This window comes from Acinonyx jubatus, chromosome A2 (assembly GCF_027475565.1).
Source record: "Acinonyx jubatus isolate Ajub_Pintada_27869175 chromosome A2, VMU_Ajub_asm_v1.0, whole genome shotgun sequence".
Classification (NCBI taxonomy): domain Eukaryota; kingdom Metazoa; phylum Chordata; class Mammalia; order Carnivora; family Felidae; genus Acinonyx; species Acinonyx jubatus.
The window spans coordinates 93,640,067-93,666,625 of NC_069383.1; the positions used below are offsets into that span (position 1 = coordinate 93,640,067).

Sequence of the window (26,559 nt, forward strand, 5' to 3'; positions counted from 1 at the left end):
ATAGGAGGTAGTGTCATATATAGAGTCAGGGAAGGTTTCTCCCATAAAGTATCATTTGAGCAGGGATCTGAAAGAAGTGAGGGGACAGCAAAATAAAGATCCTGATGCATGAGTGTACTTGTTATGAACATGTTAAGTCCATTAGTGAACTCAGCCCATCCACTTGGTCACATACTGTACAGAGATTAAAAGGGAAATGGTAGATCTGGAGATGTTGACATAGAAAAGCAACATCATTACATGATGTTTTACAGAACCGTTTTGCAGAAGGCTATGTTTGGTTTGGTCCCATTTAGGTAAGACTGACACATCAAAAGAGTCTGGAGTTATTGTCTGAGCATGGATTTGTGAGAGGGGGCTATTTTACATTCCAGTTTATATATTTCAGAATGTTTTTGTTTTTGTTGGTATGATACCAAATATTTATAATATAAAAAGATGGTGGAATTGTGATTCTATGGCATTATTTTTAAAACATGAAGAAAAAGACGTTTCTGACAAAAGAAACAGTTGTCTCCCTGACTCCCTGATATGAAGGAGGCATCAGAGTACTATTGATTGAAAGGGTGGGCTGTGGAATCCTCCAGACCTGGGTTCTAATGCCAGCTCAGCTACTTCCTGCTCTTGTGACTTAGGGTAAGTTCCATAACCCTCTAAGTTTGTTTCTTCACAAGTAAAACAGGATTAATCATATGCTTAGGGTTGTAAGAATTAAGTGTTAAGTTTCCTACTTCTCCCTCTAACTTTGTTTGCAGTTATGTTTGAATATATCCCCAGTCTAAAGCCCCAGGAATGATGGGTTCTAGTCTGCATAAAAATCCGTGTGAACTAATCAAATGTGGGAATACTAGTCAGAATCTGTGTTTAAAAGCTTCACACTACAGGGTTAAGTTCTGTCTACTTAGCCTTGTTCCAGAAACTATTTTAGGCAAAGTACAAAAGTTTTGTGATAAGAAATAGCTTGGGTTTAAAATCAACGGCAAAAGGAAGTGAAAACAGGTGATGCCAAAATGGGATGAATTGGGAGCAAAAACTGTTAACACAAGAGTCACTGTTTTAACTCCACGAAGAACTTTTATATCACACAGTGTACATTACATTGCTTATGAAATAAAAAACACTTATAATCATGGAAAAAGTGAGAAGTAGATTGGAATGAAAAGAATTCTGCTTCTATCCACCTATGGTCACACAGGTGAAATTTTTAACACCTTAAAAGCTTTAGCCATTGATTGTTCTAAAATATAGCTCAAGAAGGGAAGCTCCCATATTTTTAAAAATGAAGCGTGTATATCTTCATAAATCAATAGCATAAACATTCTTTAGACTTGTGCTTCTTTTTGCTCTTAAGAATTTCTCTACACCCTGAAAAATTACATAAGATCCCAGGAGCTTTGTTTATGCTAGTTGTATCTATTGATATTTATCGTATAAGAAATTAAAACTGAAAAATTAAAAATATTCACTTTAAATCAATATATTAATACGGTTTAATTGTAAAAGTCTTTGTTTTCCAAACTAAAATAAATATTGGTGAAAATGAGTAGCATTGTTTTACATTTTTATATATCATTTAATATCTGGCTTAATAAAGTAGTAACATCTGGATTCTCCTCTTTGTGATATGTTGTTTTCAGTAGTCTTTTAGATAATCGTGTGTATTCTCCTTTGAAACTATACTAAATAAGTGGTTATTTTTTATAGGTTAGTTGTAAAGTGCAGTGTGAAAACATGAAGGAATATATTGTATTCTAATGTATTAAAATCCATTAGTCTGTCTTGTACTCTGGATCTGTGTTGATTTTGTAACATTGGTAATTTGGAAAATATCAGATCACTGAATTTAGCAGATCTTCTAAATGGAACATTTCATTATATAATATTGGTTATCACCACTAATCTCATCAGAAAAGCCTATAGGTATTTATTGTGAAGCTTTCAAGTCTATGGTGTAGATAAAACCTTTCTGGTATTCTAATTTTCTCCTAAAATCTTGGATTTTATAATTGAAAATAAGTACCACACTTGTCTTCCTTGAAGTAACAAGCTGACTTTGTTCACATGTGAGAAAATGTCTGGCAGATACCCAAGTCTGAATGACCGTAGTGTGTTACTTATTCATATAGGGAAAAATGATGGGCCATGAAAAAACTGCTACTTCAGCAGTTACATAACACAAGTGTATCTCAAGATAACCATCAGAAAGCACAAAAGTGCTTTATCTTATGTTTTCTCACTGAGAATATAAATAAGATGTATACTCAAGTGTTAGGGTTTAATAACATTAACAGTTTTTAGTGCTTCAACAAGTGTGACCGTAAGTGAAATGGATGTTCTGTATCATCCCTGCCCTGGGAGATTGTATAGTAGTAAAGAGTATTTACTGTTGATAGTTTTATACCATCAGTGGATAATCAACACATTGAAAAAAGGCAAATAATGTTTCAGTAACATCTTTCACCTGCCGGACTGCTTAAGGGTCCAAGGGATTATTATCCAAGTGTCTTTGGACCCCCTTTTTGAGAACTGGTACTATATACCAATCTCACATACGAATATTGATGCAAAACATCCAAACGAACAAGTAGAATACAGCATTACACTAAAATAATAGTACTTTTGTCAGGGCCAGGTGTATTCCTCATTTAAATGTAAGGATGAGTATTAGGAAAGCTCTTAATATAATATACAACATTAGTAACCCAGGGAGGAAAATGCAGATGATGGTTATAATAGTTTCTAAAAATGAAACTAACAAACTAAAAATGAAACTAACAAAAGAGTGCAAAACATTATAGTTAGGCAAACTGCCTTTTAAACATTTAAAAGCCACAAAATAAAACCCATAGTAAAAAGGAATACGTTAATTTTTAACAGGATATATGTGAGTGTGTGTGTGTGTATGAGTATCTTTATTATATGTTTTCCTCAAACCAAAAGTCATCATCCTTCCCAGTTGTAAACAATTAGAGTACTCCCATTTAAAGTCAGAAACTAAACTACCCAGTATCATGGCATCATTATCATTGTAACATTGTTTTGAAATTGCCACATACCATATCATAATGATAAAGAGGTATGCATGTTTGAAAAAATAGAGGAGAATTCTCATTATAGGTGAGAAGACTATAAACCTGGAAAGCCTCAAAGAAACAACTATTAAAACTATGTTAGGACCCATAGGATCTCAGATGGCTATTTAAAATTTTGTGTCATATGTCAAACGTTTTCTATAATAGGACTTCCTAATAGGAATAAGAATACATTCAAACAAGTAAAAAATAAAGATGATAAAAAGCAATATATAAGATCTAATTAAAGAAAGATACATATAAACTGAAGGAAATATAAATGTTGTGTATTTCTGGGATAGAAATTAAACCTTCTGAAGATAGCAGTTCTTTCTAAATCTATAAGTTCAGAGCAACAGTGGAATCTGAACAGATTCTCTTACTTTTGGAGTGTGACAGTATTGATTCTACAATCTGTAAGAAAATTCTGAGGAGAGTAATTAGAGGTGTGGGTGGATAGAAGGCTTTGTCTTGGTGGATAGAAGGCTACCGTATGGTATTGATACCAGAGTAGGTGAGTCAGAATAAATTCCCAAAATAGATCTCAGGTATTTGGGGATTTAGCATATGATGCATCTCAAGACCTCTTCGGTAAGTGATCTTGAGAGAGCTGGTTGGCCATCGGGTACAGATCTTAACCAATATGCAGTTTTCATCAATTGCTGTCATGTCTGCTTCCTCAGTTTCTAGTAACTTTCCCTGCCTCAGATGATCTAATGACCTGCTACTAGTTCGATAACTTTACTATTCAACTCTCTTCTCACAACACATAAAGTAAAATAGTTGAAACTCTTTAGCTAAGGGGTAATGAAACTTACTTTCATTTTATTTCTATTGAATGGGCCAGATGCCAGCTCATTTAATTTCACAGCTCTGAAGTAAAACTAATCTGCCTTTTACAAAAGAAGAAACAGATTTTTAAGCAATGCAGTTTGACCAATTGTCACAGGCAGGTTTCAGTTCTAAAGTTTGTTTTCAGAGTTTGCCTTCATTCTAGTTAGGCGAACTACCTGTTAAAACTTACTGCGTGTCTCCTATCTGTGCTCCCAGCAACCCTCCCTGAGCCCTAAATTCCACCTGTTTCCTTAGTCTTCCTCTGATATGTCTGTACTGGACTACTTCTGTGCCTCTGCCTATGCACTTCTCTTTGCCAGTAACATTTTTGTTAGTTCCTTTCCACCTGTCTATTATTTACTTATCCTTGGAGCTGTAGCCAAAATTCTGTACCTCTTCCATAACTTGAGTACATTTTCTTGTATTTCTGCAGTTGAAAGCATCCTTCACTTTTGAAAATTTCAGTATACTTTATATTTCTGTAATAACGTACATCACTCTGCCTGGGATTATTTATATTTATATTGTTATTGAGAGAAGTTTACAAAAGTTAAAAGACACAGTTCCCAAACTGTAGTTTAGTAAGAAAAAACAGATACGTAAACTAAAATACAAAAGAGTGAAATAGTGTCAAAAGAAGCAAGTAGAAAGCAGAGTGACTGTTCTCGGTAGCTATGGGGACACGGAAGACCTCATTGAATACATTATTTTTTATCTGAATCTGGAGAAATGAAAAGGATTCTGCTAGTTAGAATCTAGCAAGGGGAAATATCACAAATGCGGAAGAGTGATTGATCTGTGGGGAGGGATGAATTGGGAAATGAGACTGGGAAGGCAGTTTGAAACCAGATCATAGAACCATACTCCTGAGTTTGACCTTGTTTTCTGAGACAGCCACTGTATTTTTGAGGAAGTTGTAAGGAAAAAGAGACTGGCAGTGTACAAATACCTTAATACCTTTTTAAAAGCTTAGGTTTACAAAAATCCTGAACTATGTTGAAACAAAAATGTACTTTTCAGTGGCATAGCTTAAAAGACCTGCGATTTCTTCCATAAAGAAGAAATCTTTATTTCTTGTGTGTTTCTGAGACAGCGTTCTACAGCTCAGCTAAAGAATGGCTGGCAACTTTAGCCATGGCTTGTTTATACACATTGGTGCATGCATTTATATTTATTATGTACAGAACAGTTTTACTTTTAGTCAGTGATGCCTGGACATTTCCTCTTTACATATGAAGACCAGCTGAGGATTTTATGTACAATGCACATTTATTTTTGAGATTCAGTGTACTGAGGGTAAGCATATTTAATGATTTTTCATCTCTATATTATCAAATCAGTGTTTAAATATTTAGCAGCTGGGGTTATCCATGTTATAGCCTTCCTTCTACAAATTACCATAACAAGGACTTACTAGTTAGTACAAAAATAGGGTTTCCAAAATACAGATAAGCAGAGATTAAAGCAGTTAAAATTTCTAAATACCTTGAAATCAGTGGCACTACTTAAGTTGAAGAACTTTTATGTCTCAAGAATGTTACTTTGAAGGGTCCTCCTGTTGACTAAATTCAGCAGCAGACATAGTACAGTTCCCTTCCTGGATGTAGGAAGTTTGTTTCCAGTGTTCTCACAGACTTCATCATAGTCATGAGAAGGTGATGACAGGTACCTATAGAACAAGAGAAAGACATCCTAAGTTCTTGCTCCTTAATTTATTGGCATAAATTTTTTAGCTTGCTTCACAATATGGTCAGCATATTTGAAGTGTCATCTGTGTTTTCAGACTTGATTGTACAAATATAAAGGTTTTCTTTTCAGGAATGTTTGGAGTGTTAGAGGTAGCTACTGAAAATAAGTTGATATCTTAAAACAAGTAAATAAGTTGGAATGACTAAAATATTGAGTAAAACTTCTCATACATTGCATGAAGATTCTATGTAACCTTTATTGAATAATGAGTTGAGGTTTTATGTGGCAGTCGTATGTATGATTTTTTTTCTGTGTAATTTACATTGATGTACTTATTTTTGTGTGTTGTTTAGCCGTATATGTGGGAGTCCATGTCCTGCAGTGTGGCCTGATGTAATCAAACTACCATATTTCAACACCATGAAACCAAAGAAGCAATATCGTCGAAAGTTAAGAGAAGAATTTGTTTTGTAAGAAGGGGATGCTTAAATGTCCATATTGCATTGATTTTTTTTTTTTTTTTAGTTATTGTGAATTCTAAATGTCACTGTCCTCCATTGACCCAACGTAGACCGATCACAATTCTCTCATGTCCTTTAATTTTGACTTTCCCTTTGCTACATGCAAATTACCATTTCACTATCATTATGGTTTCAGTGATTTGGGGTTGTGTGTTTGATTTGGAGTTTACATGATGGAACTTTAACATCATTTAAAATTTTAATGAAGCAACTTACATGTTATTTGAGTTCAGGTTTTTATTTTGTTATAGGAAACTATACTATTCAGTTCTTCATTGTTAAAATTGCATATTTCCAATTGAGTAATAAAATAATGCTATTGTTTGCCAAATTTCAAATTATTTAGAATGATAGTTAAAAAGTATGTAAAAATATGTCTCAAGGGAAAATTTGGAATTTATTGGAATAAAGTAGTACAAACATGTTATAAAATGTTATTTTAAAGAAGCATTAAACTTATGTCAAAGACCATGTATGACTTTTGTAATCCTCTCATGCCAGTATTCCTGCAGCCGCATTAGACTTATTTGATTACATGCTCGCCTTGGATCCTAGTAAGCGCTGCACTGCAGAACAGGCTCTTCAGTGCGAATTCCTTCGGGACGTGGAGCCCTCAAAGATGCCTCCACCAGAGTAAGTGGCTCTTTATTAATAATTAGATCCCATCTGGACAGTTTTAGTAGCATCTGTATAAAATGATCAGAAGCTATTGCATGATTATTTAAGTCAAAAAGAATAAGTCAAAAGAAATAGAATACTAGTAATACACATAATTTGCACATCTAGAATTTAGAACCTTGCTTAATGTTCTGCTAACCATAGGAATAGCAAGAGCAGCTTTTCCTTTTTCTAATTTTATTAATAGATTTCAACTCTAGGAAAATATTCCTGCTGCTAATATTATTCTAGTACTACTTCTGCCAGCCCCAGTGTTGCTATAGCTAAAAATTTGGGTGCTATGCTAAGCATTTTTCATGTATTACATTAATCTTTATAATCCTATCAGGTGGGTATTATTATTGTCCTCTTTATATAGAGGAGGAAGCAGGCTCAAAGAGGTTAAGAAACTTGCCCAAGAATACAAATCTAGTAAAGGGTGGAGCCAGCCAGTTAGTTCAGTAACAAAGAGAAGTTCTGAAATATTCCTGGCATACTATATAATAGAAAATCCTTATCATTGGATAAAAGAGCATTAGTAACAAAAGTCTGTATAGAAGGAGTTTATTGGATGAAGCAGAGAAAATGTATAGAGTTTGGGAGTCAGAATAGCTGGGTTCTTGAGCCTTCCTTCCCTTGTGGCTCCTGTAATTTCTCTAGGATTGCTTTGGGGAAAAAGGGAGGGGACAGAGCAGTCCACTTGGTTCTCTTTTTTGATAGGACCTAGAACTTTTGTAGGGATTTTTATAGTAATTTAAAAACTGAACGATGAGTGTCACAAAAGCAGGCCTATCCCTATAATAAAATGTTTCCGTGTAATAAAATTAGTATATTGTGAATGAACAAACATGGGCTTTGGAGTTCAAATCCTGGCTCTTCCACTTATCACTTAGATTGGACTTATTTTATTTCTGAGACCTTCACGTTCAACTTCATTAGGTTTTTATTGAATTATATGAATAGACATTGTGGGATGATTTGACAGGCAGAAAGGATCTATCACTTAACATGTTGAAGGACCTGAATCATTCGCTGTTTAATTAATTGTTTCATGGTGGGGTTTTTGTTGTTGTTGTTGTTCTTTGCTTGTGGGTATATATCAGCAGGCTTGAGACTTTGGCACCAGTACCCCTTCAAAGTATATCTTTTATAACTTCTGATTTGGAAAAATTTCACCTCTGCAGAAAAATATGAAGAACAGTACAATAAGTACTTATATGTCATTCACCTAGATTCAATAATTATTAACATTTGCTTTACACTATATATAAGGTTTTCGTCCTGAAATATCTGAATATTGTATTGTGGAAGTGACACAATACTTATAAATGATTTGTCATGTAGCTGTAAGAACTGGGACTTTGTTACTACAGTGCCATTATAAAGCATAAGAAATTTAACATTGCAGTATGTAGTAGGCAATCCATATTTAAATTTCTCCAGTTGTCCCAGTAATTTCCTTTATAGTTTTTGTTTTGTTTTTTGTGTTTTTTTGATGAAGAATTCAGTCAAAGCTCACTCATTGGATTTGGTTGTAATTCTCTTCAGTCTTTAATTGCTCTTTGGGGGAGGGCTTTTATGACATTGGCATTTTTGAAGAGTTCAAGCTAGCTATTTTGTAAAACATTCTACATTTTGGCTGTAATTGCTTTCTTGTGATCAAAATTAGAATAACTTTTTTTTTTTTTTTGTCAAGAATAGTACTTAGGTAGTGATGTGTGCTTCCTGCTCTATCCTATCAGGAGGAATGTAAGGTCACTCTTCTCCCATTATTGGTAATACTAAGTTGATCTCCTGGTTCAAGTGGCCCACATGAAAGAATCCTGGTAAAAATTATATTGAGCATATTTTTAATTAACATCTAAACTTGTTTTAATCAAGGGTGGAGATAGTTGCAAAAGATGTAAATTTCAGTGTATGGTAAGTGTTGACACTTTTAAATGGAGCAGTTATCTCACTTCTTGTAAATGTACCCACTGGGATCAAAATATCTTAGCATTTTGATATTCATCAAGATTCATTTAGAAAATACAGAATACTCTTCAATAATTGGACAGTGTCCCTTTTTTTAATCTGGAACTTATATTAATTTCACAGGTTTTTAATGTAACATATTTATGCTTGAAAGTATTTTATTGATTACCGTATTGAACTTCTTTAAAACAAATATATGTATATAAATGGAAATTTAATCTTAAAATTTTTCTGATTTTAAGCTTCTTTTCTTCTTGATCAGATGGTCATTGTGAATATTACTAGTACATATTTCAGTTTAAAAAAGGAAAGAAAATTGTTGACTCACTATGTTGTAGCCCTGAAACTAATATAATATTATATGGTAAATTATATGGCAACTATATTCCAATTAAAAACATTTTTTTAAGGAAAGAAAAAATTAATAAATTTGTTTGTAAATGCAACCTAATGAAATAGGTAGGACTGTGATTTTTTTTATATCTACCAATTAATATTACTCATTCTAGAATGAGAGAGTTCCACATTAATTGTAATTTTATTCTTTTCTTTTTATAAGTACCCTTGTGAGTAAGCCTTTGCGAACAAATGGTCTTTTGTCATAGTTTTATCACTGAGTTCTTTGCACTCCTTCCATATTATGTCCAAAAATCACAGAGTGATCTCTCATCAGAAATTATGATAATGACCTTTCAGATGTCGACTTAAGGTTCTGTTTTAATTTTCTTGACAGTAAAGAATTGGAAAGCCTATGGCTTGAAAAGATTTTTAAGAGTCATTCATTATTTTTTCAAATTTTGAGAAAATAAACTAAAGAAGCTTTATTAGTATCTTATTAAATGATTTCTTATACTTCGTACTTTTTCTTTTATTAACACTTATTTCATCCAGTAAGTATACTTGGAAAAGTTTAGGGTGTCAACATGTAACGTCAGTACAACTTCGCCAATCTATATGTTACATCGTTTTTCTTAATACATTTTTAAAATGCATGGTTTTGTGAAAACCTTGGAACTGTAGATACATCCCATTTAATTAATGGAAAACATCTGTCATATAACCTAATTGGAACCTGTCCATATTGTCAAACACATCACCTAATTTTTACCAGAACACACCTGACTGCATTTCTCCATTAAAAATAAGCATATTAAAAAAAAAAAAAGCATATTAATACACATTTTGGTGAACAGGCTGTAATCCAGTAATAAATTACAGGATGCATCACTAAAGCATTCAGGTTGAAAGTATAATGATATTGTGATTAATTTTAGGAATAATCAAATGAGAATAGGATGTTAAAACAAAAAAACAAAACAACTGCATTAATTATATTAGATGTGGTGTCAAAACTTTACTGGCATATTTAATGGAAAGAAAAAAACATATTACTAAAAAGTGAAAAAGTGACAGCTAGCCTATAATTTTATTTTTTCTCAACAGTAAGTGAAAAGCACTGAACAATTTATAAGATAAAATATGATCAACTGTAATTGGAATAAGCATTTCATGATGTGAGTGATTTGATAAAAGTAGTTTTAAACTATCTTACGGAATGATGATAAATGGGTATCAAGCGTGAATACAGTGCCTACTATGTGAGGGGCACTGTCCAGCGCTTACATATGTTAACATATATCATTACCTCTACCCCATAAGGTAGATTATATTGTTAATCTCATTTTTAAAGATAAGGAAACTGAGGCACAGAGGTCAAGTTACTTGCCTAATGAGAGCCAATAAGTAAGTGGCTGAGCCGGTATTTGAACCTTCAGAAAAAGCACATAAAAATGTGGTCATCCTGGAAAACATTGCCGGTATATCCAGAGTCTGCATCACTAACCTATACATTACAGCTATTGGTTGGGTAATGTTGGTCTTTCCTAGAGATGAGCGTGGAGATCATCCATAAAGAATCTCTCAGCTTTAAATTGTGGGAGGGAGCCCAGAAGCCCTTTCCTGTGGATTTCTTTGCTTTCCCGTTATGGGGCTCTCCTGCAAGAGCATCAGGGTGGAAGAAGTGAAGTCACTCCTGTTGCCCCACTCTGAGTACCGCAGTATATCTGAATTCGGAATATCCCAGCAGGGGCTAAGGCCACACATCTTAAAATACATAAACACACACACAGAAAGGAAAGTCTTTGGCGGGTTTATGATGCCTTAAAGCTTCCCAATATCAATATTTCAAATTGTACCTTTGTTTGTTACTCCAGGAGGTTTTTACACGCTGAGGCAATGCACCATAGTAAGATGGCTGAGAGGTATGCCTTTGTTTTGTTTTTGGACCTCAGGTGCATAGACTTGGTTTAATCATAATCCTTGTGTCACTCATCATTGGTCCATGCATGGCTCTCTTTTTTTTCTTTTAGTTACTTAATTAGTTATTTTAAATGATGTTAATAAGCAGCCATGAACCTACCAAATAAAAGCTAGAACCTTGGAAATAACCTACGTTAGTCATATCATACCCTCTCCCCACCCCCTGCCCCACGACCTATCCCCTTGCCTTCCTCCACCTGAGGTAACCATCATCCCTGTTTTCTTTTGTATATACTTTTGTTGCCATCTATATGTACTCATAAAAAGTTATATTTTAAAATTTTTAGTTGTTTTTAATTTTATAAAAGAGTGTCATGCTGTTTGTAATCTTTTGGGAATGACTTTTTTTTACTTGATATTATATTGCTAAGATTCGACCATATTGTTGCATATGCCTTTATTTTGTAACATGAGATGAGAGTAATTGTGAAAGAGGAGGTGTGAAAGAACTTGCTGTGCAGGCCATTCTCCAAAGTCAATTGTAGGAAAGCTATGTCAGTTGTTTTAAAACCATTTCAGGTGCATCCCCTTCAAAAGCATCCCTAGAGGTGAACACACCCAGGTTGAAGACTTGTAGCTGTATCAACCAGGTTGGGGCTGCTTAAGAGAATTTGTAGATATTCTGGGCAAGTTTATTAACCTTTCCAAGCCTCAATTTTCTCATCTTTAAAATAGATATAATAGTAACTTCCCATTGGAATTTTTATTAGGATAAGAAGAAAACATTTATAAATCAACCACTTACATCTTTCTTTAGGCAAAAGTTACTCTGTAGTGTTGTCAGTTTTAAGAAATTACATTAATGAAGGTAGAACTGTTTCAGAATTGTGGGTAATTTTGATAGCTGCTAGGTATTCAGAACTCTTTATTGATGAGTAATTAGCCTGGACTACCTATTTTTGAACCTTCTCTGTAGCATAGTTTCATTTTAGAGCATTTGATTATGGAAGTAAATAAGAGGGTATTAAAAAAGTAAAAAGCTTTTACTAGAAAGTCTTTCACAAATGTTATCTCCTAGCCTTTACTACTCTTTAATCCTGTTTCCATTTCCTGCGAATGGCATATTTTTTGCCTTTTTTTCCATGTCCTGTTCAGTGTATGGTGTACTGTGATAAGAACTGGCTTTAAAAGACTGCACCAAGGATAATAGTAACAAAGTTTTATGAACATGTGTTCTTCATTCATAGTTTTTAAAAATTTTTTTAATGTTTCATTTTTTATAGAGAGAGAGAGAGACTGAGCGGGGGAGGGGCAGATAGAGAGGGAGACACACAATCCGAAGCAGGCTTCAGGCTCCAAGCTGTCAGCACAGAGCCCGACACGGGGCTCAAACCCACGAACTGCGAGATTATGACCTGAGCCAAAGTCGGATGCATAACCGACTTAGCCACCCAGGCGCCCCGTTCATTCATAGTTTTAATAAATGATTATTTGTCAATTATTCAGAAGCCACAGAAAAACAGTCCATTTGTAAAAGTGAATCCCTGATAGAGGTGGGGCCTCAAGGATGATTTTTGTTGAGGGGCTCACACAGCATGTGTATGGAGTCTTCACGATCAACTGGCAGGGGTGTGGGGTGGCAGCTTTGGTGCTGTGTAGGAAATATTAGCAGGTTTTGGTTGTCGTTAAGAAATAACACTGACAAACAATTTGATACCTTTTTTTTTTCCAGTCTTCCTTTATGGCAAGATTGTCATGAGCTGTGGAGTAAAAAGCGAAGAAGACAGAAGCAGATGGGCATGACCGATGATGTTTCAACAATTAAAGCCCCCAGAAAGGACTTGTCTCTTGGCTTAGATGACAGCAGGACCAGCACACCGCAGGGCGTGCTGCCATCTTCACAGCTGAAACCTCAGGGCAACTCGAACGTAGCGCCTGGTCAGTAATGCTTCCCGGGTTGGTTTTCTTCCCTCGTTTTGTGGCTAGCTGTGATTATGTTGTTATCGTGTTAAAGCATTTGTGGCTAAAACATTAGGATTTACTCACCAAACTTGACATTTCCCTGTTAATTGCTTGTGCCAGTATAGACATTTTACTGCTACTGGCATCACAATATGAAACAATCTTAAGGTAAGAGGCACTTCAGAAGAGCATCAAATTACATATGATTAGTGAATGGTCAGATTTCTCTATTTCCTTTTTCTCCCTAGGGCAAGAATCCATAGAAAGATACAGGAAGACAGCCAAAATTCATAATAGAAGTTCTTTCATTCTGTTTATAATGTCCTCAGATCACTCTTACTACATGGCCTGTTAATATTATAGAATCTCAAAAATTGGAACCTCATATTGTTCGAAAAATGACTTGAAGTATGATAAAGGAGGCTATCTGGGGGAAACTTACTAAATTTCTTCCTCTGGATCAGTCTGTCATAAGAGTAATCTTCTTCATGAGAATTCGGCCTCTTGAGTGTTGTCAGAAATGTTGTTAAACTCATTCTGTCATTTAGTTTTAAAGATCAGTTAGTTGATTAAAACAGATCTGATCAGATTGAACTTTGGTGGTTGGATATAAATATAGAGTAGATTAGCTGAGAAAGATTTACCATTAATGCTTTCCCATGTAATCTGCAAGCTTATACTTGACCTTGGTCAGACTGCATTAAAGTACTGGTACATTACTTTACAAACCAAAAGCAATTGTTATTTGTTGCTCAGAGTTTCATTTTATCTTTTGTTTTCCTTTTTTTGAAACTGTCACTGTTAAGAAGAATCCTGGTTTTGTGAAATAGGAATGAATCCTCTCTGCTTCATTTTCTTCATCATCAACTGTGTTATTTTAAAAGAAAATGCCCTTTTTGTTAGAGGAGACACCATAGTTACAGAATACTTGCAAGCTCACACAGAGCCTGCCTCTGCTGATGTAGAAATAAAATGGAAAATGAGGGGAAGCTGGCTCTTAGGATGCAGCAAACAGACATGGCTCTTTGTTTCTTAATGCCTGCGAGTCACAGGAAGAACTTGCAAAAGTTTGTTTTGAGTTAACCTACAAATAACATTAAGAAGTAATAAAAAGGCTCTTAAAATATATATAAAGAGAGAAAATAAAAGGAGAGCGTTACTCATCCGTTTTTTATTTTCTTGGAGTTTCTCTTCTGTTGGTTCATCATTCTTATAATAGAAATTGCTTATCAGAGTAGTGTCGCTGAACTTCTGTGGTATCATACACATTCGAGCCTTGTTACGTGTGGCTCAGAGAAGCTTGCACGAGAACCTGTGTAAACCGTCACTAGCCTCAACTGAAAATTGAAAAACAACGCCATCTGTTTTGTTGGTGATGAGTTAATACCATCTTGCATGAGCATTATAAGCATGCTTCTGTAGGAGTTCCTAACTTACCCTAAGGGACTTACCTTAAAAAAAAGGTAATTTGAATAAAATACATTTTATTAAGGAGTCTATAACATCTCAGTTTGAATTTACAGCAAAATCAGGTTAGGTCCTCAGATAATAAGCATGATTTTAGATGAGCTTATTTAAGATGATTTTAGTGAGTAGTTAAGAGCTCAGACTCCGGAATCAGAATACCTGGGTTCTGATCTCAACTTGGCCGCTTACAGAGTTTGTGACCTTGGGCAAATTATTTAGTGTCCCTGGATGTCAGTTTCTTCTTCAGTTTAAAAACAAACAAACTGGGAGTAATAATAGAGGGTGCCTTCAAGGTTGTTGCGAGGAATGAAAGATCCCAAATGCTTCAAGAGTGCCTGACACTGTAGCTGCCCCGCGCCGCCGCCTCCAGTCCCTGCTCACAGCTGGCAAATCCCACTCACACCTACCGTACGGGGCTCCAGCAGTAGTCTTGGTTTTCCTTTTGAACTCTTGAGCCCTGAAGAGAATTCTTCAAAACGGGCTGCAGTGTGTTGTTGTTGTTTTGACTTACATGCAGTTACATCTTAAATGTACATACATGAAATTAGAACCAGACTGAGATTCCTGTTTCACGGTGTTTCCTACACACTGTCCCACAAATGGGCATTTTAATAGGGTAATATAGAGGCATTTTGGGGGGCCGGGGTGTGCTGTGAATTATGGCAATTCTAATTAATACAAATTTTGTCTTTAGTAAAAACAGGCCCTGGACAGCAGTTAAACCACAGTGAATTGGCAATTCTACTAAACCTACTACAGTCTAAAACAAGTGTTAATATGGCTGATTTTGTCCAAGTGTTGAACATTAAGGTAAACTCTGAGACTCAACAGCAGCTAAATAAAATAAACCTTCCTGCTGGAATTTTGGCAACAGGTGAAAAACAGACAGACCCATCCACACCACAACAGGAGTCTTCGAAACCATTGGGAGGAATTCAGCCTTCTTCTCAGAGCGCGCAGCCTAAAGTGGAGACTGATGCTGCCCAGGCGGCCGTGCAGAGCGCGTTCGCAGTTCTGCTGACTCAGTTAATAAAGGCCCAGCAGTCCAAGCAGAAAGATGTGCTACTGGAAGACAGGGAAAATGGGTCGGGACATGAAGCGTCATTACAACTCAGGCCACCTCCAGAACCTAGCACTCCGGCATCGGGTGAGTGTGCAGAGAGCAGACCGCTAACAGTGTCCACACTGTTTTTCTTGATTGGGGGGGGGGGGGGTGTCTCTGATGTGTATCGTTTGGTGGCATTGCTAGGAGTAGATGTTCTGAAAATTCCCAGGTCACTGGTCATAGGTTGGTTCGTGAGTCCATTTACTCCTAGGAAGAGTAGATTCTTTGACAAATTACCCATGTGTGCTGTAGCTCATTAAGAATGCCAGAGATTTTTCTCATGTAAACCTCTGATGGAAGAAATAATTTACTCCAACTACAACAACATAATTGAGCAAGGCAGAAACTTTGTGTGTACGGTAGCTTTTGTTCTTCAGGCAATAAATAGGTAGATGTGAGATACCTTGGAAAAGTCCAATGCAGTTAAATTTTTCAGTCACCACAGACCTAAATGGTAGAAGGCAATATTAGTATTTATATCCCTGTTTCCTTTCGTTCCTTTTTTTTTGCTGGAAATGGAACTTCCGGAACTTGTGATGTTCTTTAGGACCACCTGTAGGAAACTGACTATTTTGAAACACGTAGTTTTCCATGATCACTTTTGACTCTCTCTCTCTCTTTTTTTTTTTCCTTTTCTTTTTGCTTTGTTTCACTTAGGGCAAGATGACCTCATTCAGCACCAAGATATGAGGATATTGGAGCTCACCCCAGAACCGGACCGGCCTCGTATCCTCCCTCCTGATCAGCGACCTCCTGAACCGCCTGAACCACCACCAGTGACCGAAGAAGATCTGGATTATCGGACAGAAAACCAGCACGTACCCACCACCAGTTCTTCGTTAACTGACCCTCATGCCGGAGTGAAAGCCGCCCTGTTACAGCTGCTCGCTCAGCATCAGCCCCAGGATGATCCCAAAAGAGAAAGTGGTATGGATTACCAGGCAGGAGACACTTATGTGCCCACATCAGACTACAAGGACAATTTTGGATCCTCTTCTTTCTCTTCCGCTCCTTATGTTAGCAATGATGGTCTGGGAAGTAGCTCTGCTCCTCCACCATTGGAACGACGTAGCTTCATTGGAAACTCAGATATTCAGTCTTTGGATAACTACAGTACTTCTTCATCTCATTCTGGTGGTCCACCTCAGCCTTCTGCCTTTTCCGAGTCATTTCCCAGTTCAGTAGCTGGATACGGAGACATTTACCTCAATACTGGTCCCATGTTGTTCAGTGGAGACAAGGACCATAGATTTGAATATAGCCATGGCCCCATTGCAGTCCTGGCAAACAGCAGTGACCCTCCCACAGGGCCAGAGAGTACTCATCCTTTGCCAGCAAAGATGCACAACTATAACTATGGTGGTAACTTACAGGAAAACCCGGGTGGCCCCGGCCTCATGCATGGACAGACCTGGACTTCTCCTGCCCAAGGACCTGGATATTCACAAGGATACAGGGGACACATTAGCACATCAGCTGGCAGAGGTCGAGGCAGAGGGTTACCATACTGAGTATCTGTTTTTCCTCAGGCACATCATTTTTATCTGGAAAGACTTTTCTAGCTGCAATTTAAGGCAGCAATCCAAGAGACTTGAATAATATTAATTCAACAACAGCTTTATTTTTATGTGGAAAAGGGTCTTGCATACAATAGTTAAAAAAAAAAAGAAAAAAAAAACCTTTGCTTAAATTCATGCTGTTCTAAAAACTAGATCTATTGATTGTACATCTTCACAAATTCTAGTTAACAATTTTATTTTGTATTCTTGCAGTTTTACGTGGATGCTAATCTTAGGGACATAAGAGTCTTTTTATGGCCCTCTTGCAGATCTTCTGAACTATGCACATTTGTGCTTTTTTTGTAAGTTTGGACCAACTTTTATGTAACAACCAACCAACCCCTCCCCCCCTCCAGTTTTACAACAATCAGAAAGGGCACTGATTTATTTGGTATTTTTCTTTTTACAAAGCTACCTTTAGTCAAAGGTCACTGTCAGTCTTTGCACCTGCTTCCAGTGTTATTGTGAAAGGTGTACTTTGTGCTCACTTCAGAAAATAAAACACAACCTTTCTCTTGATGCAACAGTTTTATAAAAAAAAATGGTCAACGTTATTTTTGTTTTATTTTGCAGATTATCATAGCCGAGCAAAATGCATTCAAATGAAATAGTGGGTTTTATATGAAAAATATGGGGTGGGGAGGGTAAGTAAGTGCCTTAACAGGTAAGCTGAAGGTCTGAAAAAGCAGTTAACCTTTACACCCATTTTGTCTTCTAAAGGGAATCAATACTGTATTGAAGAGGCAGGGAGCTCTCCAGTGTTTAGGGACTGCTGCCTGTTCAGTTCCCGCTAGACTCATTCCCTCTGCCTGTCACACTTTCTTCTTTCCTGCCTGTCTTTGGGCTATGTTACCTTCCACTACCACCTTGTCTTGCTAGGAGCGTGAGAGCAAAGAAAGGGATTAGAACTCCAGTCAGTATCTTGTTACTTCCAAGAAGTTCTAAAAAGTTACATCATTTAAGTGGTTGAAAGTAATAGCTAAATGAGAATTTTAGAGTACCCGTTTTCAGGCTGCCATATTGTCCCTGTTTTCCTTTTGCCATGGATAATTGGAGGGCAGTAGTGCAGAAGCAAGGCTTAATAAACAGAATTGCCTGATTCTATTAAAGTTCATGGGGGGAGGGGAGGCAGACATCATATTTTAAGTTACGCAATTGCCATTTTAAGAAAAAGCCGTTCAGTTTGTTAACTAGAAACTTTGCCTACACTGAATTTATTGAAACAAAAAAAGTAGTGAGAGAAAACCTCTTCTCTTCCTTCCTCTCACCTTCTGTGAGGTTTATTAGGACTTCTGCCAGACTTAGAGCAACCTTAGTTCATTTTAGCATTTTTCTCTTTTATTAAAAGCAGCAAAGAAGGATGGACTAACCCTATCCTATGTAAGCTGTAATGGTGTCAAGTCTAACTAACTTCTCGTGCACGCTCAGGCACACGTACAATTACAATAAATTCTCAAAAGGAACCAAAGGTGAATAACCAGTGTTTCCAGTATCCCTGAATGGAAAAATAAACTCTGGAAATGAGAGCTGTGCCAATTAACCATTTTGTTTTAACTGTTCTTTCTCCTGGTAACTTACTTTTTCATTGGAATTGTAAATCGGAAGAACTGTTTTAGAATGGAAATTTGCTCCAGTTCTAAAGTCAGTCTTTTAACCCCATGCCCTCTGACTTGTGAACCTTCATTTCAAAATACTATATGGGAAGCATTACAGTTTGGTGACAGCAAGGATATTTTAAAGTGGATATTTTACCATTTTACTGCTATAAAATGAGTTGATGTCAGTTGATCATTTTATTTTTTTGATGGAATTTTTTTTTTGTTATTGGGGAGAAAAATGAATGGAAGAACAATTATTTTGCTTTTATTTGAATTTTGAGTACTAACAACTTAAAACTACATTGCAGGAGGTGAAGAAATACTTCAAATTTAGCAAAATAGCTACAGTATTCAACTATCTCAAATTTTAATATGGTGAGTCTTAGCGCTTTAGACTTTCCTATAAGTGACAGTATCTTAAGTTATTCTTAATAGTCACACTTGATAATTCTGCTGACCATAGCAGCTAACCGAAAATTGAAGATATTTATGTGACATGAATAGCCTGTGTTTTAAAAATTAAATATTTTATATAAAATTGAACTGTGTTTGGATAGTTTTTCCAACATTTCAGTTATATATTTATGTTGGGAGAGTGGCTGGGAGGACAGGGAAGTTGTTGCTTGAAATTGGAAATTTGAACTACAGCTGATAGTATTACCCTTAGACAGTATTAATTGTGAAATATACCAGTATCTTACGCACCACTTAGAAAAAATCTTGCCGGTTAAACCACAACACAATGCCCAGATGCAGTAATTGTAAGATACTTCCCAAATTCATAGATGTTATTATATGAAACAGTCGGTGAAATACGGTAATAAAAATCTCAATGCATCCTTCCATACCATTTAATACTTTAGTAAATCCGGATTAATAAAAAGAGCCGGGATGGAAATCACTAATTACATAGGTTATAATTGCAGTAATCACGAGTATTCTTGAGTAAAGTCTAAGGACCATAAAACGTTACTTAAGTTTTGGGGAAAGAAACAGGTAAGTCAGATTGCAAATATGAAGATGAAAATAAAAGATTGACCTACCAAAAGAAGAAAACTTCTTATCTCCCATGTGAAATTCCCATTTATATTTCCTGACGCGGCAAGTTTTTCTGCATGCAACTTAAAAGTCTTCAGTCTGTTCTTTGTGGAAGAATTGTAGTCACCCATGAAATTTTTAAGACTCGTTTTAAGAGGTTTATTGATGAAAATGGTTTGTGGAATGTGAATTAAGATAATGCTTTGGCTGTGATTCAGGGCTTCATTCTGTCAGTGAGTATATATATTCAGTGCCTTGGGCTACGTCAGTTAACTTGTGAAGGGCATTCAGTCACGCTTCCAGTGGGCTGATAAGATTTTAAAAAGGGTCTGGAGAAGCTAGTAGTATTTGCTACTCTCAGCTGTATCTACATTACTCTTAAGTGAATGTAAGAAGTGACCATGTGCGTGTGCAGTTTTAAAGTGGAAACAATAAAGAAATAACATTCTGGAACAAAATAGAACAACTGGAAACTCTATGATGAAAACAAATTTTAAGTTGCATCTGGCCAATTTGTAATAGGCCAATTTGTAGGAAATATCAGGATTTCTTAAGAAAAGTGGAAGGTAAATGGGTTAAGTGCTTCCAAACTACTCTCTCTGGAACTTGCGAGTCAAAGTTTTGCCGTGTTTGCTAGGAGCTTAATCATATTTTACACAACTTTTCACCATAGTCCCTCCCCCCACCTTTTGTTAAAATAAACTTGAAATACGAGTTCTGAATGAAAATCTACTGATCCTCTGGGATACTGGTTTTGAGATTTTTAAAGTCTGAACAGGACATTCCTTCCAATATTCTAATCATCTGGTCTGTCCCCTCACTTTTACAGCCTAAGACAAATGAGATGTAGAGATGGATTTCCAGGGCAGTTCCTCTAAGCCACATCTAAATTCTGCAGAAAACACTTAACTTTTTTAAAAAAATTGACTTAAAATAGTTACCAATGTTGGGGCCAGACTGACAGAAGCCTGCTTGGGATTCTCTCTTGCCCCTCCCCTGCTCACGCATGTGCACACTCACTCTCTCAAACTTAAAAAAAAAAAAAAAAATTACCAGTGTTACAGTGAAGTAAAATAATTAAATTTAGAATACTGAACAACTACCTTAACAAATGGTTTTAAAAAGTCAACTTATAAAATGACTCAAAAAATAGACTAAAACAAAACTTTAGAAAAACTTCATTAGAAGCCTATACAGGATGGATAGTTCTTCAAAAGGAGGCTCCTCGTTTTTTTGGTTTGTTTTTTGTTTGTTTCTTTTTAACAACAGTAGTTTTTAAATAACGATTAGGTAGTGAACTGAATCATTTACATTTGTTTTCTCTTTAGAGGAGGAAAGTCTATGCTAGCAGGCCTGCAAACATTACTTTTAAAATCTTTCAAGGGTTTATAATTTCCAGTGGTGTCATGAGGGAGCAACGGTTTGTCATTTACCAAAGCCTCTCCAGGTAATTTCTCAAGCTGCTTTTAATTTAATTAAAAATAAAAGCTATTAAATTAATAAGCTATCAAGGGATCCACTTGAAGGCGAGAAAACAAAATTTTGACCATAACAGAACTTGTCTTTAAATTGTGTAGACTGACAAATTTTGTGGGTCTTACCCTCTTCATCACGTCAAAACAATTCCTAGTTGTAGTTGCATTCAAAATGAGGCCCTGTAAGTGAATCACCCCTTGGTTTTCTTTGACAGCTAGTTTGTTGTAAAGGTGTTGTACTTTTTTGCAAGAACTTTTAGTAAAGTCTTGTAACTGTTTAATGTGTTTAATAGAAGCCATTTGTTTAAAAATAAATACATAAAGGCTGTATTCGATAGTCTGTAAATAAACTGCCATAAGAATTCGAGGCCATTTTTAGCCTTGTTTTATTCTTGCTTATATCCAGTACAGACTTCCAGGAATAATCTTAATAAATAATCTGAAAAAGATGACCACTTATTATCCATTGTGCCGTGTTTTATTGACAAAACCTAAAACCCGGAATACTTACTTTGTCCTTTTTAGACTGGTACATATTTGAAAATGTAGGAACACCTCCAAAGAGAACCGTTAATAATTAGACTTTGATGGATGTATATAAATGCGTATCTAATCTTTTTCTTAAAACAATGGGTTTATGTTACCCGTAACTTTGTAGTTTATTTTTTTCATTTAATAATACATTGTGAACATCCTGCTATGCCAATAATTAAATTCTACCCTCTTTTTAATGGTTGTTAAGTTATTCCCTTATAAAAAGAAGAACCGTAGCTTCCAATTTCCTTATTGCCGGACACAAAATATTTCTAACCCTTCTGTTATAAATAACTGTGATGAAAATCCACATAAAAACAAATATGCATGATTTCCTTGGAATTGCTGGTGTATAGGAGTATACTTCTAAACTTTGCTATACTTTAGTATACTTTAGTATACTTGTAAACTTTGGTAAAATTTGCTATATCCAAATTGCCCTCAGGAAGGGTTTGCAAATTTTACATTCATTCCTATTACTTTTCACTTAGCTATGCTGGGTATTTAAAACTTTTAAATCTGCCATTTTGACAGGTGATAAATCATTTCGATTTGTATTTATTTGATTACTAATGAAATTCATTATTTCATGTTAGCCAGGTATATTTTGTTTTATTAACTATTCATGTTCAATTATTGCTTGAAAGAGCAACAGAGATAAAGAAGATAGCCCTATGTAAAGTATAATTTTAAAAACACTGTATGGTGTGTTTTGATGTAGGAAAAATTTATTATATATGTAGCCAATTCTATTCATCTTTTCCTATGGTTTCTCCTTAGAAAAGCTTTCTCCAAGATTATTTTAATATTCACATAAGTTTTATTTTACTTCTCTGGCTTCTTTTACACTTAATTCTAAATCACCTTAGAATTCAGTTTTGTGAGGTGAGCGACGACTTAAGGCTTTCTCGGAGTGGCTAACCTGATGACGCAAGCAGCATTGGTGAGCAGTGCGTCCTAGTCATAGTTTGTAAATGCCATCTATGTCTTATTCAGGTCTGTTTCTGGGCTTTCAGTTGCGTTCCACCCTCATCTCTTCTGTTACAAGTTCTACAGTTGCATTATGTCTGTATAAATTATGCATCGGTCCTTGTAGTCCTTTTTTTAATCACTCTATTTTCAATCCCTAGAACGATGTATAGTACACTGCAGGCAGTAATACTTGCTGTAGGACAGAGCTTAGTTGTCCCTTTTTCAAAGTTTTCTATTTTTGCCTGTTTATTTTTTCATGTGACTTTTAGAATCATTTTGTTCACTTTCCCCAAGATATCTTGTTAGGATTTTAACTGGAAACATTAAGTGTTTAAATTTACTTAGGAGTCTTTCCATTGAGAACATAGAATTGGTTTTTTGCATGTTCCTCATTAAAAGTTCCAAAATTTTCTTTACGGTAGCTGTTAATTTTTTTAAAAGTTTCCAAAAATACTGTTGTTGCCTTTAGAAATGGCCTTTTCATGTTATTAAATAATAGTATTGTAATATTTTAAACTAGTCACTGCTTATATAGGAAAGCAGTCTTTTTTTTAACTGAAGACATTTTATTATAATTTCCAGTAATTTTCAGTTTGATTTAATATGATAATGGGCATTCTTGTTTCTGACTTTATGAAAGTCTGTAGTATTTCACTCCCACGTATAATTTTAACCTATAGAGTAGAAATAGAATGCTTTATGGGGCACCTGGGTGGCTCAGTTGGTTAAGCGTCTGGCTCTTGATTTTGGCTCAGGGCATGATCTCATGGTTTGTGACTCTGTGCTGACAGTGCTTTATTATGTCAAGATTATTCATGAAGCCCATTTATTAGGATCAGATGTTAAATTTTTTTTTCAAATGCGTTTTCAGTGTCTACCATTATATTTATACAGATTTTCTCCTTTGAGCTATTGATCATAGACACCAACTATGTTAGTAGAATCCAATCTTGAGCTGCTCATTTAAAATGCTGCTGTGTTCTATTGACTAACCCTGTATTTAGGATTTTGTATTTACGTTTGTTCATAAGAAACAAGTCTGGTTTTAATTTACAGGTTTTGATAGCTGTGCAGAATAAACTGGAAAACTATCTCCTGTTTTGTTTGATTTGGAATAGTTTATATATTTGAGAATGATTGTTTATTGAAGTTGATGCTGTTTTACTTATACCCAGATACACCTGACTCTTTTCTTGAAGGTAATTCTTTCACAGTATTTCTGTTTCCTCATATGTTCTTGCTCTGTTCAGCATTCTGTTTCTTGAGTAAATGTTGGTAATTTTCCTTTTTCTGGAAATTTGTCATTGTGGTCTACCTTATATTTAAACTGTTCTTAGCATATAGTTGCACTTAATAATCTCACTGTTGTAAATACATATATTATCTATTACCAATCTCCTTTTTGTGTCTTTTCTTCTCCTTGATTAGACTAGCTCTGGTTTGCTCCCTTCTTCCTCCATCCTTTCTCTCACTACCAGGGAAGGAAGGATCTATTACCTGTTTTCTCATTTATTTCAGTATTTTGACTTTGATTCCTTTCTTCTACTTCCCTTACTTATTCCCACCTCTTGAGTATGAATGACTGATCCATTTATTTTTCTTTCTTCGATTCTAAAGCCATGTTAATGGTATGGATTCTCTGATTATTTTCTTTGGCTCCATTCCGTATGTTGAGGATGGTGTGTTATCATTACTGTTTTCTAAATATTTGGTGGCTGCAAATTTGATAGCGTGTTTGATCCAAGGCTTACTGAGGATAGTGTGTTTGAATTTCCAGGTGGCTGGATATACTTTATTTTTTACTTTAGTGTTTTGTTAATAACTTATAGTTTCTTTTCTTTTCTTTTCTTTTCTTTTCTTTTCTTTTCTTTCTTTTTTTTTTTTTTAATGTTTATTTTTGAGAGAGACAGAGCGTGAGTGGGGCAGGGGCAGAGAGAGAGGGAGACAGAATCCGAAGCAGGTTCCAGGCTCTGAACTGTCAGCACAGAGCCCGACGCGGGGCTTGAATTGGCAAGCTATGACCTGAGCTGAAGTCGGACGCTCAACCAACTGAGCCACCCAGGTACCCCAATAACTTACAGTTTGTATTACATGTAGTCATTGTATACAGTCCACTTTGGGGAACTTATTAAGGATATCTTTTTAACCTTCTAACCAAACACATTTTGTAAATATTTCCTGAGTGCTCTGGTACAGGGCATTTCCCTTGGTACAGTTTGTCATATAACCATTCAATCAATATTATTCATTGAACACTGGGGAGATCTTTACTTACTATCTATATGTCTCTCAAGGAGTGAGAAATGTAAATTCTCATACTGCTTTTACATATTTTTCCATATTAATCCTTTTTGTTATATATATTCTGTGCTATGTTGAGCACTTACAGGTTCATAACTACTGAATCTTTGTTCCATTTCTTCACATTTTTGAAAACTTTTAATTTCAGTGGTCCAGTTTTAAGATTATCACTTGATCTTCTGAAAGTTTATTTTATAATCCCTTCTTGCCTTTTTTTTTTTTTTTTAATGCTACCTTGCTGGCTTTGTTTTTAATCTTTTATTAACTTTCTTTTACTCTCTTTTTAAAATTTGTGTTTGGGGGACTTCTGTTGATTTGTAATGTTCCTGTTTATCTTTAAATGTTTGGAAGACATATGTAAACCTATTTTTTGAATGAATAATGTCAGGAACGAGGGAGTTGCTATAGACTGTCACTTATATAAAAAGAAATGTGCGTACTTTCCCTATTTCCTAACCTACTTTCTGCTACTTTTTTGGTAGTAAAATTCATGATTTTAGACTCATTTTAAAAGTACTGTGCTTCAGTTCTGTTACATAGCTATTATGATCATCACCAAAACCTAATGCCACCAATATATTGGGATAGAATGTTAGACACGTTCACTTTAAGAGGAGGAATGGACAAACATGCCCATTATGAGTGACTACTTGGTATTCGACACTTTGTGGCAGGTCTTGTTACACAGTTAAGAAAGAGCTGGGAGAAGGAGGAAGGAAGAGAAGAGTAGGATTGGAAAGGAAGAAAAAGTTCTTAATGGCAGACTCTATGACTGTCTATGGAGGACTTGCAACAGAGATCCATGGGAAAATTACTAGCATTAATATGCAATTTGAGAAAGTGGCTAAAACATTTATACAGAAGAACAAGGGACCGAGAATAGCAAAGGCAATTTTGAAAAAATAAGAATTTGGACTTGTTCTACCAGATACTAAGTTTTCTGGGACAATTGGTTATATGCAAGTACAAATACTAACGTCAAAAAGAGGCAAATGTTTAAAATACACATTTTCTTGGGTCTGTGTGACAAAAATTAAAAATCCAGAGGAAGAAAAAATGCACTTTGACATAGCAAATCCATTTCTGGGAATCTGTTATTCATAAATAATATTATTTACAAAGTAGTAAATGTAAATATCCCTCTAGTGGAGAATAGTTAAATATTGTTATGGATAAAAGTATAGTATGATTCCATTTGATTAACGAAATGTGTCTATATATGGTGTATAGGAAAGATATGAAAACTAAAACTGATTGTGGGTTAATGAATAACACAGTGGTGTAAAAGGCAGGCTTCTAAGCCAGCATCAAACTCTGGCTTTACCATGTATTAATCTGTACAACCTATTAATCTGTACAACCTTAGACAAGTTAGTGAAACTCTGATTCTCAGTTTTTACATTTGTGAAACAGGTAAAATACTAAAGTTTTATGGGTTCAGTAACTTCATAGCGCCTGGTATCTAGTAAGTGCTTCGTGAATACTCGTGTTGTTACCGACAGATTGGGTAGGAGTGGTGAAGGGCAAATTTTGCTGCTTCATT

General features: G+C 35.4%; 1 protein-coding gene and 1 long non-coding RNA gene across 5 annotated transcripts in view; one reads left to right on the plus strand and one right to left on the minus strand.

The window, feature by feature from the left end:
* Positions 1-21,576, plus strand: part of CDK13 (cyclin dependent kinase 13) — a 123,006-nt gene extending 101,430 nt beyond the window's left edge. The window contains exons 10-15 of one of the 4 annotated variants that reach the window (XM_053218651.1): positions 5,948-6,064; positions 6,617-6,748; positions 10,960-11,007; positions 12,738-12,943; positions 15,129-15,581; positions 16,197-21,576. In XM_053218651.1, coding sequence (XP_053074626.1) covers positions 5,948-6,064; positions 6,617-6,748; positions 10,960-11,007; positions 12,738-12,943; positions 15,129-15,581; positions 16,197-17,050 — 1,810 coding nt within the window. In that variant the 3' untranslated portion in view covers positions 17,051-21,576. The remainder of the gene's footprint in view (positions 1-5,947; positions 6,065-6,616; positions 6,749-10,959; positions 11,008-12,737; positions 12,944-15,128; positions 15,582-16,196) is intronic. The other 3 variants (XM_053218652.1, XM_027071608.2, XM_027071609.2) reach the window with 3 other exon arrangements.
* LOC128314821 (uncharacterized) lies at positions 6,617-26,356 on the minus strand. The gene is made up of 2 exons (XR_008296917.1): positions 22,154-26,356; positions 6,617-22,106 (listed from the first exon to the last, which is right to left on the minus strand). It is a non-coding gene; the product is annotated as an uncharacterized LOC128314821 (long non-coding RNA).
* Positions 26,357-26,559: the final 203 nt, after the last annotated feature.